The following is a 15,419-nucleotide window of genomic DNA, read 5'->3' as shown; positions in this document are numbered from 1 at the left end:
GCTGCCTTATTATTATTATTATTATTATTATTATTATTATTATTATTATCATTGTCATTATTATTATTTATTATTATTATTATGTGTGTGTGTGTGTGTGTGGACAACAATGTCATGCAGTTTAGAAAAACTTCAAAGACATCAGGGATGTTATACTGTGCGTAACCTTGCAGTCTACAATCTCAGCTGTCCCGATTAGTGAATAACTGTGAAGCAGTGACCAGCTGTTTTCTGATTGGACTTGTGGTCTATTGTGTAGGAACAATGTCCTTCAATTAAACATGGTAAAAATCCTATGGCTAGGGACTACAGAGGTTCCTAGTGGTATTGGTGAATTTCAAGATGTCCAACAGACTTATAAATGTTCATATAATAGATTAGTGCTATTCTCAGCATTGATAAAGAAGCTCCTGTGTGCAATGTGTAATGACTGATGCAGACATTCATGACTACTCAAAGTGATGAAAAGTATTAGAGTCCTCTGTCATAGATGTGTTAATGATATCTATTTTCCAATATTCTAACTGTATTAATGGAGTTACGCAATCATTAGATAAATATTTCATTAGTACCTCTTAGATATTGCATTGTTACATACAATTATGCATATTATTACATTATAGTGTATAAAAAGTGTTCAGCATAATAAAGAAAAATAAGGCAATCAAGAAATGAAAGAGTATAAATTATAGGAGAAATATGCACCGTGTTACATATTCGTGTACATGAAAATTCTAACCATATGTAAAGATTGTTGTTCTATTTTCAGAATGAGTTTCTTATTCTTTGAAAATTTTATTAGTGTTGGAAATATATCATGATCATGTGTACCCGACTATGTCCCTCTGCTTTCCACTGGCATCTTCCAGTATACCTCTTTCCCAACTTCCTGAGCACGTTTATTTAATTACCTAACAGTATAGGAAGTTCAATCATTGCTATGTACTTACACATATGTGTGACGTTCTCTAGTACGTAAGGGTCATCTAGAAACCCTCAAAAGACAAGGGATTATATGTTGCTCATCAGTTCTCAAATGACAATATACCAAAAGCTTGGCGTTTTAACTCAATAGTCACTTACCATTGTGTTGTAGTATTTTAAAAATATAGTTACACTTTGTTCAGTAAGGAAAGCAGAAGTCACAGGCTCCAAGGTGGATGTGTTAACCTTAGTGGAACATTTATGTTATCCACCACTCACATTCTACTATGTGGATCCAAGCAATCACTTAGCTATCTCACATATTCTCATCCTTTAACGTTGATTGGCTTAATTTATTCAGGTTTTGTGGTAGTAAGTGTAGCTGCTAATAGTTCATGTTTGGAATGGTCATGTCACTTTCCAAGATAGGATCTCATGTCTATTGATCCCACATTCAGTATCTTATTTTCTTTCCAATCTTTCATTTGTGGGGAAGTTGATAAAGAGGACTCAGCTGTGACTGAGTGCTCTTTCAATATTTCTCAAAACTTTGACCAGTAAGGAATGTCTGCATCCATCATTACATACTGCACTAAGATGCTTTTATCCTCAAGGCTGTAGGTCTCCACTAATACACTTATCTACAGTTGCATTGATTTTCCCACATGTGATATAACTTTCTTATTCTCTCAAATAGAATATTTCTGTTGTGATGCATATATAATCACACTTTTCTTATATATCACCTGCAGACTGCTATGCATTTTTCCATAACTTAGTTATTATAGATAGTCATACAACAAAATTTGATTTGCTAATATTTCATTTTGGTAAGTTGTTTTTGTATGCAAACTGTATGTATAGGCAAATATTCATTGTATGTCTATCAAAGATGCTGCAAATTCCCATAAATTAGTAAGTTTTGAAATTTCCAGTTACTAAATGTATCAAAAACTCCTCCTATAAATTCATCTGATAGCTTTGTCCCAAAGTGGAACAATCTCAGGTCAAGTCAGAAATCCTTTGAGAGCTTAGGTCCTGATGTTACATGCACACATCTGCAGAGGGCTCAGGGAAGGAACAAGGGATGCATTTCTTCAGAGAAGATTAGGAGATGGATCTTAGTACCCTGCTGTCTGACCCAAGTGTTCTCTGTCTCCTTCTTTTCTACCTGGACTAGATTCTTATCTAACAAGTTCACGGTTTATAAATATGCAAATTGCACAAATTTATGGTTGTTTCATAAAGAGATATCCACAGCCAACACAACGTATAATCAGTTCCCTCTCCACAGTTACTGAACACTCTGACCCTCACCATGGAATGGAGCTGTATCCTCTTTCTATGGGCAGCATCTACAAGTATGCAATTCCCCAGTTCCTTCTGTGAAATAAAGAGAGTGAGATGACAATGTCAACCACTCTGCCTTTATCTCCACAGGTATCTACTCCCAGGTCCAGCTTCCTCAGTCTGGTTCTGAGGTGGGGCGGACTGGTGCCTCAGTGAAGATGTTCTGCAAGGCTCCTGGCTACACATTCACTAACTACTATATGTATTGATTAAAGCAGAGTCATGGAGATAGCCTAGAGTGGATTTGATATATTTATCCTGGAAATGGTCTTACTAGCTATGCCAAGAAGTTCAAAGGCAAGGCCACATTGACTATAGACAATTCAGCCAGCACAGCCTACATGCAGCTCAGCAGCATGACATCTGAAGCCTCTGATGACTATTGTTGTGCTAGACAAGTGCACAGTGTTTCAACCATAACCTGAGTGTGCCATAAACTCCCAAGGAGCAGGAAGCTGAAATGACAGAGATTAGCCTGGAGACTATTGCTCAGAAATATTTATGCTGAGTGTCCCTTTATCTGTTCCTGTTCACTGTACTATATGGTCTTGGTCAAAATTTGAAAATTATAACCAAATAAAGTGATGTTAATAATGTTTATCCCCTATAACACAATGTCTGTTCACAATCTCTTGAGCAGTGACCATCTCTGTTTGAATGTTTCTTCTTTAGTAAATCAATAAAAACATGATAATGTTAAAATGCACAATGATAAAAATATATCAGGGTTCCAAGAGAATTCATCTTTGATTGAGTAGTTTTGGATAAATTATGATATCATTAACATCACATAAATAAGTTCTGACTGAACAAAAACTTCTCTTATAATGTTATGCTTTAAGTGAACTGAATGCTTGTTTTCAATACTTCTTCCTTAAGAGCCAGCTATATCACTCCTGGAAATTTACCCAAATGATCCTCCATAATCTGAAAAGGACACTTTCACATCTATGTTCATAACACATTTATTCATAGGAGACAGAAAGTGGGCACAACCTCAAAACCTAGATGTCTTTTTGTGTGTTTTTGTTTTTTGTTTTGTTTTGTTTTTGTTTTTTTGTTGTTGTTTTGTTTTGTTTTACAAGTCAGGGTTTCTCTGTGTAGCCCTGGCTGTCCTGGATCTCACTCTGTATACTAGGCTGGCCTGGTTCTCAGAGATGCGCCTGCCTCTGCCTACCAAGTGCTGGGATTAAAGGTGAGTGCCACCACACCTGGCCCTTGATGTATTTCAGTGGAAGAATGGATAAAAAAATGTGGTTTATCTATACAATGATATACTACTCAGCCATTAAATAGAAGAACATCATGAATTTCAGTGGCACATAGACAGAACTTGAAAATAATTACTTTGTAAGTTAACCCAGATTCCAAAGTAAATGTGTTGTATATGTTCACTTATAAGTGCATCTTAGCTGTAAATAACAGGGTAACCTGAAATCAAAGGATCCAAAGAAGCCAAATCAGAAGGCAGACCCAAGGGAGCATTGCTGAATCATCCTCAGAAGGGTAAAAAATGATATTGGAGTTGGAAGGATTGAGGGAAGTGGAGGAGGAGGGGAAGGGAAGCAGAGTTGGGGGAAGATCATATGTAGCATGCAGTGGAGAGAGAAGAGAAATCAATGAACTGGGCAATCTCTATGACGTGCTATACACCTGGAATATGGAGAGGACCCAGAGCGTCTATGGGGGTGAATCTAGCTGAGACACCTAGGAGTAGGGATATGGATCCTGAAGCAGCCATTTCCGGTCTTGATGGAACTCACCACTGACCCTGATTTGATGGCCAAGGAACTAACACAAGAAGTTCAAACATAATTTAAATCATAAATTTAATAAGAAATTTACAAAAAAAGATGTTTATGTGCATATCTTTTAGAAGTAATTATATGGTTAAACATTCATTACCTCTTCCTAGCTCTACAGGTTGTTTGAGAGATAAGGACCATAACTAAGTTATCAGTAAATTTTATATAGATTAACCCAATCATTATTTTATTTTCTGTTCTTTCACCTACGAAAATTGTTAGTTCCTTTTTTAATGGTTTAATAACCGGTTGGAATGTAAATTGTAAATGTCTGCTTTCTATCTCAAAAGTAATTTACTAATGACATTTTGAGTGTGTGACAGAGTTCTCATTGCAATTTTTACAGCAAAAAGGATTGAATAGTAGTCCTATTAGAAAATATATTAATAATTATTTATATTATCATAGGAATTCTGATAGGATCATCATTAAAAATAAGAAATCATCTCTTTGTGTATACAACATCACTTCGAGACAGCACATCTTCATTGTTCTTCTGAAATCTCCTGAAAAGTGTGAGCAAATAGCAAGTGATTAAATAAATATTCAATATTAACAGGAAAACCTAGTAATAGCAGTAATCTTTCCTCAAATATAATCTCCCTGGCCTTGCCAAAAGAAGCAAGGCAATCATGCTTTACAGTCCCTGGGGTAATCATATGAGGGAAATCACCTGTTAATTTTTCACTTCTCCTAGATGGCTCTTGGCAATGAAGAGATATACACATAGTTAGATGAGGCTATTGCTTCATGAAACTTCTTAGGGTATCTGCCCCTGAGCTAAATTAAACAATATAATTGGTGCAGGGCAAACAAAGACAATTGACAATCTCAGAATGGCCAGAGAATAGATTACAGATTCAAAGTGTCATTTTATTATAGGCTGAGAGTTCTTTGAAAATGTACTTTAAATCTTTGGGTTCTTGCATGGTTCACCCTTGGAAGAATAGATCTCAGTGAATAAGATAAACTAAAATAAACTTTTCCTACTTAACAGTGTAGATGGTAAAACAAAAAGTGAAAGAAATTCAGTACTAGTATTTGCTATTCATAGAAAGACTGGTTCAGATGTTTTTATTTGTCTGGAGTGCTTTCAAACAAGCCCAAATCCAGGCTACCATATAACAAATGTGTTAGATTTGGAGGTGTCATTTTGAGTTATAGGACTAATAACATTAAGAACAATCTGTTCTGTTTGTATTTTCTAGTTCTGCTTCAACTTTTACCCTTGAACTTGTAATGATAAGTCATACATATATTCTGTACCACTTGGATAATCAGGGTTAGTCAGTCTGTCCTTGTTCTATGAAGCTTGTATGAATAAAGAAGCTGTTTTTAAATAAGTCCACACAGCAGCAATGGCCTGATTATTTGTCAAAGCCATAGAAGTAGCCTGATTCCTAGCAAGTCAGTTGATAGATTCCCCTGATCATAGTTCCTGGCTCCCTCCCTCACATCCCTGACTCCTGTGTCCTATGCTGGCCACCCTTTTCTCCTCTTTATGCTGGGGAAGCCTCCAAGTTGTGGATAGTCTTAGGGCTAATTATATTTGAGGTTAATTCCATTCTCCTGTAAGGGGTGTGGACAAGGAATGGGTTAAACTCAAGTGTTTTCCTGTAACCCTTCTTCCCACATTAATTTGTAAAATAAAGGAGAGCTGATGATTGGACAGAGAAAGTGAAGGTGGAGTGGAAAATGAGAAAAAGTCTTTACCCATCCTTGTTTACCCATCCTTGTTTGTGTTTTCTTGGCATAGTATATTATATTTTTGTCAGAAGGTGGAGGAAGGCTCTCTACTTCAAAAAAGAGAACGAGTGAGAATCAGAGGCCCCAGTGTTCTTTCATGGGCAGTCCCCTGCAATTGCTATAACATCCTTCCCGTAACTATGCCCTATATCCTAAAACCTTCCCACCTCCAATAGCTCTCACAGGTTGGCAACCAAGCCTTTACCATAGAGGGCCAATGAGGGATATGAAAATGCTAAACCATAAGATTGGAAGTGTTTTCTAGGATGTTTACTGTCTTGCTATAACATGAATGTTTGGTACTATTTTGCTTAATCTCTAGTTACTATGTTTTCTGAGGCTCTGTTATTGCTAAACTTTAGGGCCTTTCAGAAATTTAGCCTCTGATTGGAGAAAGATTTTTTGATGTTTATTTATTCAGCCATAATTGAAAAGCTATGGTGTACACTACAATATTAGCATAGATTTCCATGATATTCTTAGTTGGGTGATACTGATTTTAATTTTTTTCTATTAGTGGGGGTGGTGGTGGTGATGGAGGTGGCTGTGTCAGCATAGACACGGGCAACTGCTTTAATCCCAATACATAGGAGACAAAGGCAGGTTGATCTGAGTTTGAGGCCAGCCTGATCTACACTGTGAGTTCCACGACAGAAAGGGTCACAGAGAAAACATGTCTTGGAAAGAAGAAGCAAAGAAAAAAGTAGTATTAAATCATTTCTCCTTTCCCCTTCCTCCTTCCAACTCATCTCATATATCGCATTGCTATTATAATTTGGGTTGGTGTTATAGACCAGAATTCACACCTGGGTAAGACCATCATTGCCTTTTTCCCATAGTAACATGCATAGTACTGAATGGCATTATAAAACCCAGCTAGTACAAAGTAATTTTCTAGCACAGACAGGAGATCATGTAGCCAGGGCTGGCCTCCAACTTCCTTAGCAGTGATGATCAGCGCAGGTCCTGGCTGCTTCTCAAATGCTAGAATTACAGATGTGTGCAATTATATCCAACTATCATCTCAGCTTTAATATCAACTGTTAATTCCTTGGGTTGTAAAAATTGTTCCATGTGGGACTGTAACTTTGGGACCTGATCGTTGTCGGGATCACCAGTTTTTCCTACATCATATGTTAACAAATTTACCTTTGAAATATCACAGTAATATCCAACTGTTTTTTTATTGGAACAGTATTGTAGCCTTTTCAGATTTGAGTAGGTCTTTCCCAGCCTTGAAAATGTTGAAGAGGACCTTCATTCTGAGCTCAGCGTTGGCCTCTCAGGGTTTCAGAGTGCTCTCCACACCTCAGAACCTAAGGATCACCTCGGGATCACTGGTGAGTGGAATGCAACATCAGCTTCAAAGAATCACAGAGGGTCTTCTGCCAGCAGGAAAATGGATGGAGGAATCCCACCAGACCAGAGATTGGGGTCCATTCTAGTTGGGACCACTCCCACCATCTTCCTTCTGAGCCCAGCAGGGGCTACTAAGGGATCCAGAGTGCTCTCCATGCTGCAGGACCTCGGGATCACCTCATTAGCACAGGTGAGTGGAAAGCAACACCAGTGTCAAAGAATCTCGGAGGGTCTTGTGAAAGCAAGAACAGAGACAAGAGAACTTTGCCAGACCAGAGGCTGGGATCCATTCAGGTTGGGGCCAGTCTGGCCATCTTCTGCATGAACCCAGCTGAGGGCATCTAGGGCACCAGAGGACTCTCCAAACCACAGGACCCCTTGCACACCCAGGAACTCCTGATCACCTGAGAGCACGTGGGTGATAGAAGCAACAGAGCTTCTTGGTCAGGGTCCCCTCAGGCCTTCATCCTCAGCCAGGAGGCAGAGCTGAGAAGAGGACCCCTGGGCACATTCCTTGCTAGAGGAGAGTCGGCCTACAGGGAGGGTTTTGACTCCAGAGCTCAGGAGGTGAATCAGAGCTCCAGACTGCTGGAAACCTGCCCTGCAAGAGGAGAGCTTGCCTGTAGAGAGTGTTCTGACCACTGGAACTCAGGTGAGATTTGGACTTCCAGAAGTGCTGACAGAGGCTAACAGAATCACAGGAGGATCAAGCTTCAACTAGAGACAGCTTGATCATTAACACCAGAGATTTCCAGATGGTGAAAGGCAAACGTAAGTATCTTACTAACAGAAACCAAGAACACTGGGCATCATCAGAACCCAGTACTCCCAACACAACGAGTCCTGGATACCCCAGCACACCCGAAAAGCAAGACGTGGATTTAAAATCATATATCATGATGGTTGTAGAAGATTTAAAGAAGGGCATTAATAACTCACATAAAGAAATACAGGAGAACAGTGCTAAAGATGTAGAAGCCCTTAAAGAGGAAACACAAAAATCCCTCAAGGAATTACAGGAGAACACTGCTAAATAGTTATAAGTCCTTAAAGAACTACAGGCAAACACTGATAAACAGGTAGAAGAAACACAAAAATCCCTTAAAGAATTGCAGGAAAACCCAACCAAACAGGTGATGGAATTGAACAAAACCACCCAAGATCTAAAAATGGAAGGAGAAACAATGAAGAAAACCCAAAGGGAGACGACAACTCTGGAGATACAAACCCTAGGAAAGTAATCAGGAACAATAGATGTGAGCATCAGCAACAGAATACAAGAGATGGAAGAGAGAATCTCGTGTACAGAAATTCCATAGGGAATATGGACACAGCTATCAAAGAAAATGCAAAATGCAAAAAGATCCTAACTCAAAACATCCAGGAAATCCAGGACACAACGAGAAGATCAAACCTATGGATAATAGGAGTAGATGAGAATGAAGGTTTTCAACTTAAAGGGCCAGCAAACATCTTCAACAAAATTAAAGAAGAAAACTTCCCTAACTTAAAGAAAGAGATGCCCATGTACATACAAGAAGCCTACAGAACTCGAAAATAGACTGGACTAGAAAAGAAATTCATCCCGACACATAATAATCAAAACAACAAATACACTAAATAAAGACAGAATATTAAAAGCAGTAAGGGAAAAAGTTCAAGTAACATATAAAGACAGTCCTATTAGAATTATACCAGACACTTTGCAGTTTCATGAGGTCCCATTTGTCGATTCTAGATCTTACAGCACAAGCCATTGCTGTTCTATTCAAGAATTTTTCCCCTATGCCCATATCTTCGAGGCTTTTCCCCACTTTCTCCTCTATAAGTTTCAGTGTCTCTGGTTTTATGTGAAGTTCCTGGATCCACTAAATGGGACCTCATGAAACTGCAAAGCTTCTGCAAGGCAAAAGACACTGTCAATAAGTCAAAAAGGCCACCATCAGATTGGGAAAAGATCTTTATCTATCCTAAATCAGATAGGGGACTAATATCCAATATATATAAAGAACTGAAGGGGGTGGACTCCAGAAAAACAAATTACCCCATTAAAAATGGGGCTCAGAATTTAACAAAGAATTCTCACCTGACTAATACCGAATGGCAGAGAAGCACCTGAAAAAATGTTCAACATCCTTAATTATCAGGGAAATGCAAATCAAAACAACCCTGAGATTCCACCTCACACCAGTCAGAATGGCTAAGATCAAAAATTCAGGTGACAGCAGATGCTGGCGAGGATGTGGAGAAAGAGGAACACTCCTCCACTGTTGGTGGGATTGCAAGCTTGTACAACCACTCTGGAAATCAGTCTGGCAGTTCCTTAGAAAATTGGACATAGTACTACCGGAGGATCCAGCAATACCTCTTCTCGGCATATATCCAGAAGATGTCCAAACCGGTATAAGGGACACATGCTCCACTATGTACATAGCAGCCTTATTTATAATAGCCAGAAGCTGGAAAGAACCCAGATGCCCCTCAACAGAGGAATCTATACAGAAAATGTGGTACATTTACACAATGGAGTACTACTCAGCTATTAAAAAGAATGAATTTATGAAATTCCTAGGCAAATGGATGGACCTGGAGGGCATCATCCTGAGTGAGGTAACCCAATCACAAAGGAACTCACACAATATGTACTCACTGATAAGTGGATAGTAGCCCAGAACTTAGTATACCCAAGATATAAGATATAATTTACCAAATGCATGAAACTCTAGAAGAATGAAGACCAAAGTGTGGAAACTGTGCTCCTTCTTAGAATTGGGAACAAAACACCCATGGAAGGAGTTACAGAGACAAAGTTTGGAGCTGCGACAAAAGGATGGACCATCTAGAGACTGCCTTATCTAGGGATCCACCCCATAATCAGCTTCCAAACGCTGACACCACTGCATACACTAGCAAGATTTTGCTGAAAGGACCCAGATATAGCTGTCTCTTGTGAGACTAGGCAGGGGCCTAGCAAACACAGAAGTGGATGCTCACAGTAAGCTATTGGATGGATCACAGGGCCCCCAATAGAGGAGCTAGAGAAAGTATCCAAGGAGCTAAAGGGATCTGCAACCCTGTAGGTGCAACAACATTATGAACTAACCAGTACCCCAGAGCTCTTGACTCGAGCTACATATGTATCAAAAGATGGCCTAGTCAGCCATCACTGGAAAGAGAGGCCCATCGGACACACAAAGTTTATATGCCCCAGTACAGGGGAACGCCAGGGCCAAAAAAATGAGAATGGGTGGGTAGGGAAGTGGTGGGAGGGTATGGGGGACTTTTGGTATAGCATTGGAAATGTCATTGAGGAAAATAAGTAATAAAAAAAAGAAAGAAAGAATTATACCAGACTTCCCGCCAGAGACTATGAAAACCAGAAGATCCTGGACAGATGTTATATAGAAACTAAGAGAACACAAATGCCAGCCCAGACTACTACACCCAGCAAAACTCTCAGTTACCATAGATGGCAAAACCAAAGTATTACAGGGTAAAACCAAATTCACACAATATCTTTCCATGAATCCAGCCTTTCAAAGGATAATAAAGGTAAAACACCAACACAAAGATGGAAACTACACCCTAGAAAAAGTAAGAAAGTAATCCTTTAACAAAACTAAAAGAAGACAACCACAAGAACAGATTCCCAGCTTTAAAAACAAAAATGACAGGAAGCAATAATTACTTTTCCTTGATTTCTCTTAACATCAATGGGCTAAATTCCCCAGCAAAAAGACATAGACTAACAAGCTGGCTACACAAAGAGGACCCAACATTTTGTGGCTTACAGGAAACCCACCTCAGGGAAAAAGACATGCACTACCTCAGAGTAAAAGGCTGGAAAACAATTTTCCAAGCAAATGTTACAAAGAAACAAGCTGGAGTAGCCATTCTAGTATTAAATAAAATCAATTTCCAGCCCAAAGTTATCAAAAAAGACAAGGAGGGACACTTTAGACTCATCAAAGGTAAAATCTACCAAGATGATCCTCAATTCTAAATATCTATGCTCCAAATGCAAGGTCAGCCACTTTCATTAAAGAAACTTTAGTTATGCTCAAATCACACATTGCACCTCACACAATAATAGTGGGAGACTTCAACACCCCACTCTCTCCAATGTACAGATCCTGGAAACAGAAACTAAACAGAGTCACATGGACACTAAAAAAAGTTATGAAACAAATGGATTTAACAGATATCTACAGAATATTTTATTCTAAAACAAAAGGATATATCTTCTTCTCAGCACCTCATGGTACCTCCTCCAAAACTGACCATATCATTGATCACAAAACAGGCCTCAACCGATACAAAAATATTGAAATTATCCCATGCATCCTATCAGATCACCAAGGACTAAGGCTGATCTTCAATAACAAGATAAATAATCAAAAGTCAACATTCACGTGGAAACTGAACAACACTCAACTCAAGATATCTTGGTCAAGGAAGAAGTAAAGAAATTAAAGACTTTTTGAGAGTAATGAAAGTAAAGCCACAACATACCCAAAATTATGAGACACAATGAAGGCAGTCCTATTGGGAAAACTCATAGCCCTAGTACTTCCAAAAAGAAACTAGAGAGAGCATACACTAACATCCTGACAGTACACCTACAAACTCTAGAATGAAAGGAAGCAAGTTCACCCAAGAGGCATAGAGGGCAGGAAGTAATCAAACTTAGGACAGAAATCAACCAAGTGGAGATAAGAGGACACTGGATTGGAAAGTTATTGTGCTAGAGATAAAGACTTATAAGTACACAGATTCTCTGCCTATTAGTTTCTCTATCATGGGGATTTCCTCTCTAACCTCAACCCATTAAATTGATGCACATGCAGGTTGAGAAACAGATTGAGTTGAAGAATACAGTTGCTTGATTTCTACTTCCTTGCTAATGTGAATTTCTTTTGGGCTGTTAACTTTTATGTGAGTACCACAGTGGTTCTTCCTCATTTTGTTGTATGTGACTACTTCAGTAATTCCTACGTGGATACATGGGGGCAATATATAAGAGCTCAAGACTCATCATTGTTCTTCTACCCTCAGCTGCTCTGGCCAAGGTACAGCTTGATAAAGGCAACAAAGACCCTGATCTCTCTTGTTTAGAACTTATTACAAATTGGTACTGCTAGAGTTGTATCCAACTGCCACTAGGAAAGAGGATTACTTTGAAAGAAGAACTGAGAATAATGTAGAAACAACTTAAATTCAGACACTGAGACACCAGTCATCTGCAGATAAGCAAGAGCCATTTTTTTCCATGAGGCTGATCCAAGTAAGCACACTCTTACTTTCAGGGTAACCTTACTAGTCAAGTCAGACTGGGAAAACTTTATGAGAAATCTACTTGCATGTGAGTTCTGGACCAGCAGGGGGCACAATGGGGCCAAGAATGGTCAGCAGAGAGATGCTGTGGGTGTGGAGGGGACTGTGTGTCTTCTGTTGTTTTCCATCTTAACTTACACGTATGTATTGTGATTGACATGTAATGTTTCCATGCACAAAGGCAGTGAAGATTCTTTGAAGTTAAACACTTCAATGATATATATATCATTTATATATATATGAATTTATATCATATATATTCATGTCTTCTTGATGCAATCTTCTATTGATCTATACACAGTTTATGTATATAATTTAGTTCTTCTGATAATGCTGCAATAATCACTCATGTATAAAAGTTTCTGAATAGTTGCAGGACAGCTAAGTACTTGGTTCCTTCCTAGGATAAGTGCTTCTCATCCATTACCATGACTAATTGTAGGAAACGCAAATTTCTGTAACCTCCAGCAACAGTAATATTCCTGTTCATTGTTTAAAAGTGAATTTATTTGTTTCTGTTTCTCTATATAATAATTTTTTTTATTTTACCATAAAAAGAGCCCAACTATTAAGAAGCAAGAACTGGCATCACATTCAAATTACATGTAAAGTGATAGAACTAGTTAGCTAAGAACATCATAAATAAATCAAGGACTGCTGCCATATGAAAAATGAAAGACACAGCATAAGGTAGTCGTAACCTACTTTACTTGTTCAATGTTACATGGTAGCAGCAGTGGTTCACTACTTATTAACATAGAAATATGACCGTGCACTGAATTTACTTCTGCAAATCTGCCAAACCAAAAATAATAATAATAATAATAATAAAAGTTTCTGAAGTATATTTAGTTTTGGTCTTTTGGTTGACATTTCTAATGTATTCGATATTGGAAAGGCAAATATTAATTGTATGTATTGAAAGGAGGCTGTGACTTCTAATAAGTTAGCTGTTTTTGAGATTTCCCATCACTATTCTCATCCTTCTAACCACCTGTAAATCCATCTGTCAACTGTGTCACAAGTGGGGCCACTGTCTCAGGATGCAAATCTTTTTAGTGCACAGGCTATAATGTTACATCCATAGCCTCAACACAAGGTTCAGGGATGAGGTATGGGATGAATTACCTCAGACAAGACTATGACTTGGGTTTCAGCATCCTGATTCCTGACCCAGGTGTCTCTTCTTCTCCTGCAGGAGTAGGTGCTCATCTAATATGTATCCTGCTCATGAATATGCAAATCCTGTGAGTCTACATGGTAAATATAGGGTTGTCTATACCACACACAGAAAAACATGAGATCACTGTTCTCTTTACAGTTACTGAGCACACAGGACCTCGCCATGGGATGGAGCTGTATCATCCTCTTCTTGGTAGCAACAGCTACAGGTAAGGGGCTCACAGTAGCAGGCTCGATGTCTGGCCATACACTTGAGTGACAATGACATCCACTCTGCCTTTCTCTCCACAGGTGTCCACTCTCAGGTCCAACTGCAGCAGCCTGGGGCTGAGCTTGTGAAGCCTGGGGCTTCAGTGAAGCTGTCCTGCAAGGCTTCTGGCTACACCTTCACCAGCTACTGGATGCAGTGGGTAAAACAGAGGCCTGGACAGGGCCTTGAGTGGATCGGAGAGATTGATCCTTCTGATAGCTATACTAACTACAATCAAAAGTTCAAGGGCAAGGCCACATTGACTGTAGACACATCCTCCAGCACAGCCTACATGCAGCTCAGCAGCCTGACATCTGAGGACTCTGCGGTCTATTACTGTGCAAGACACAGTGTTGCAACCACATCCTGAGAGTGTCAGAAACCCTGGAGGAGTAGCAAACTGCCCTGGGAGTTAGGAGACTCAGAGAAGGTTTGCTTGTAGACTTTCTCAGATACAGCCAGGATGGTGTGTAGTATGGGCCCCGGACATGTATTGTTTGAAATCTAACTTTGGCAAATGACAAAGTTGGCAGTTTTATGTGAATGGGTCCATGATAATGTGATGCTCACGGTTAAAATTATCACTTTTAGGACAAAGGACTTTGGTTTTCACAGAGGCATAGTTTGGGTTCAGGTTTCCTGACAGGAAGAACTTCAGAGTACTATATAAGAACCTCATATTATTGATGGAATAAAAGTGAGTATTTCTGCTTTTTGTTCCATGTCCCTTTTAAGAGTAGTTGGTGTCCTATAAGGTTTGAAAAGGGAAGTCCCTGAAGACCTCTCTTTAGCTTTGGTGCCAGGAATTGAACGCAGAATGCACATATATGCTAATACATCCTGTTCTGTGTTACATCCCCACATGGAAAACCCTTTGATGTCTTATCAGCATGTATATAACATAGAACAGTGGAAACAGAAGTGTTGACAAGGGGGCTGAAACCTTATCATTCCTACTGACTAAAGATGAGTCAGTCAATTGACGAGTAGAAGGAAGACAAAAACCACTTGAGTCATTTGGTATGAGACTCTAATCTTAACATTAAATTAATTCTGCTTTTAATGTTTCTTAAAGAAAATTCCCTTCTCTGACAGTGGGGCACCCCCACAATCCATGTTTATGCCCAATACCAAAGCTTTTGCAGGAGCATCAAACATCTGATAAAGAGAAAGATTTATGTGTTGATCAGTATACTGCTTATGTTTTTATTTGAAACCATCTGCACTAAGCAAGATGTTCATTTCCCCAATGTATGGGAGAAGAGCACAACAGGGCAAATGTATCTGCTAGCATAGTTCCAGTTTGTGAACATTATCACACTCACCATTTGGGTTGATGTTATTCATAAAGTTTATTCAAAAAGTTCTTACAGAAAATTTTACTCCTGGATCAGTAAGTGGCACAAAAAATAATGTAGTCTCATTTCAGTGTGGGGCTGTTTTTTCTGTAAGTGCTGCAAGATTGGGGA

General features: G+C 39.0%; 1 pseudogene, 1 gene segment (V, D, J or C) and 1 further gene; all 3 read left to right on the top strand.

Moving 5' to 3' along the window:
* Positions 1-15,419, top strand: part of Igh (immunoglobulin heavy chain complex) — a 2,751,187-nt gene that overhangs the window by 875,911 nt on the left and 1,859,857 nt on the right.
* On the top strand, positions 2,376-2,669 carry Ighv1-51 (immunoglobulin heavy variable V1-51; annotated as a pseudogene). The gene is given in 1 exon segment: positions 2,376-2,669. A coding segment is annotated over 1 exon segment (294 nt).
* Positions 14,003-14,296, top strand: Ighv1-50 (immunoglobulin heavy variable 1-50). The segment is given in 1 exon segment: positions 14,003-14,296. A coding segment is annotated over 1 exon segment (294 nt).

The sequence above is a fragment of the Mus musculus genome, chromosome 12 (genome assembly GCF_000001635.26).
Source record: "Mus musculus strain C57BL/6J chromosome 12, GRCm38.p6 C57BL/6J".
Classification (NCBI taxonomy): domain Eukaryota; kingdom Metazoa; phylum Chordata; class Mammalia; order Rodentia; family Muridae; genus Mus; species Mus musculus.
The sequence above is the reverse complement of the archived record's forward strand: the minus strand, read 5'-3'. Positions and strand labels throughout refer to the sequence as shown.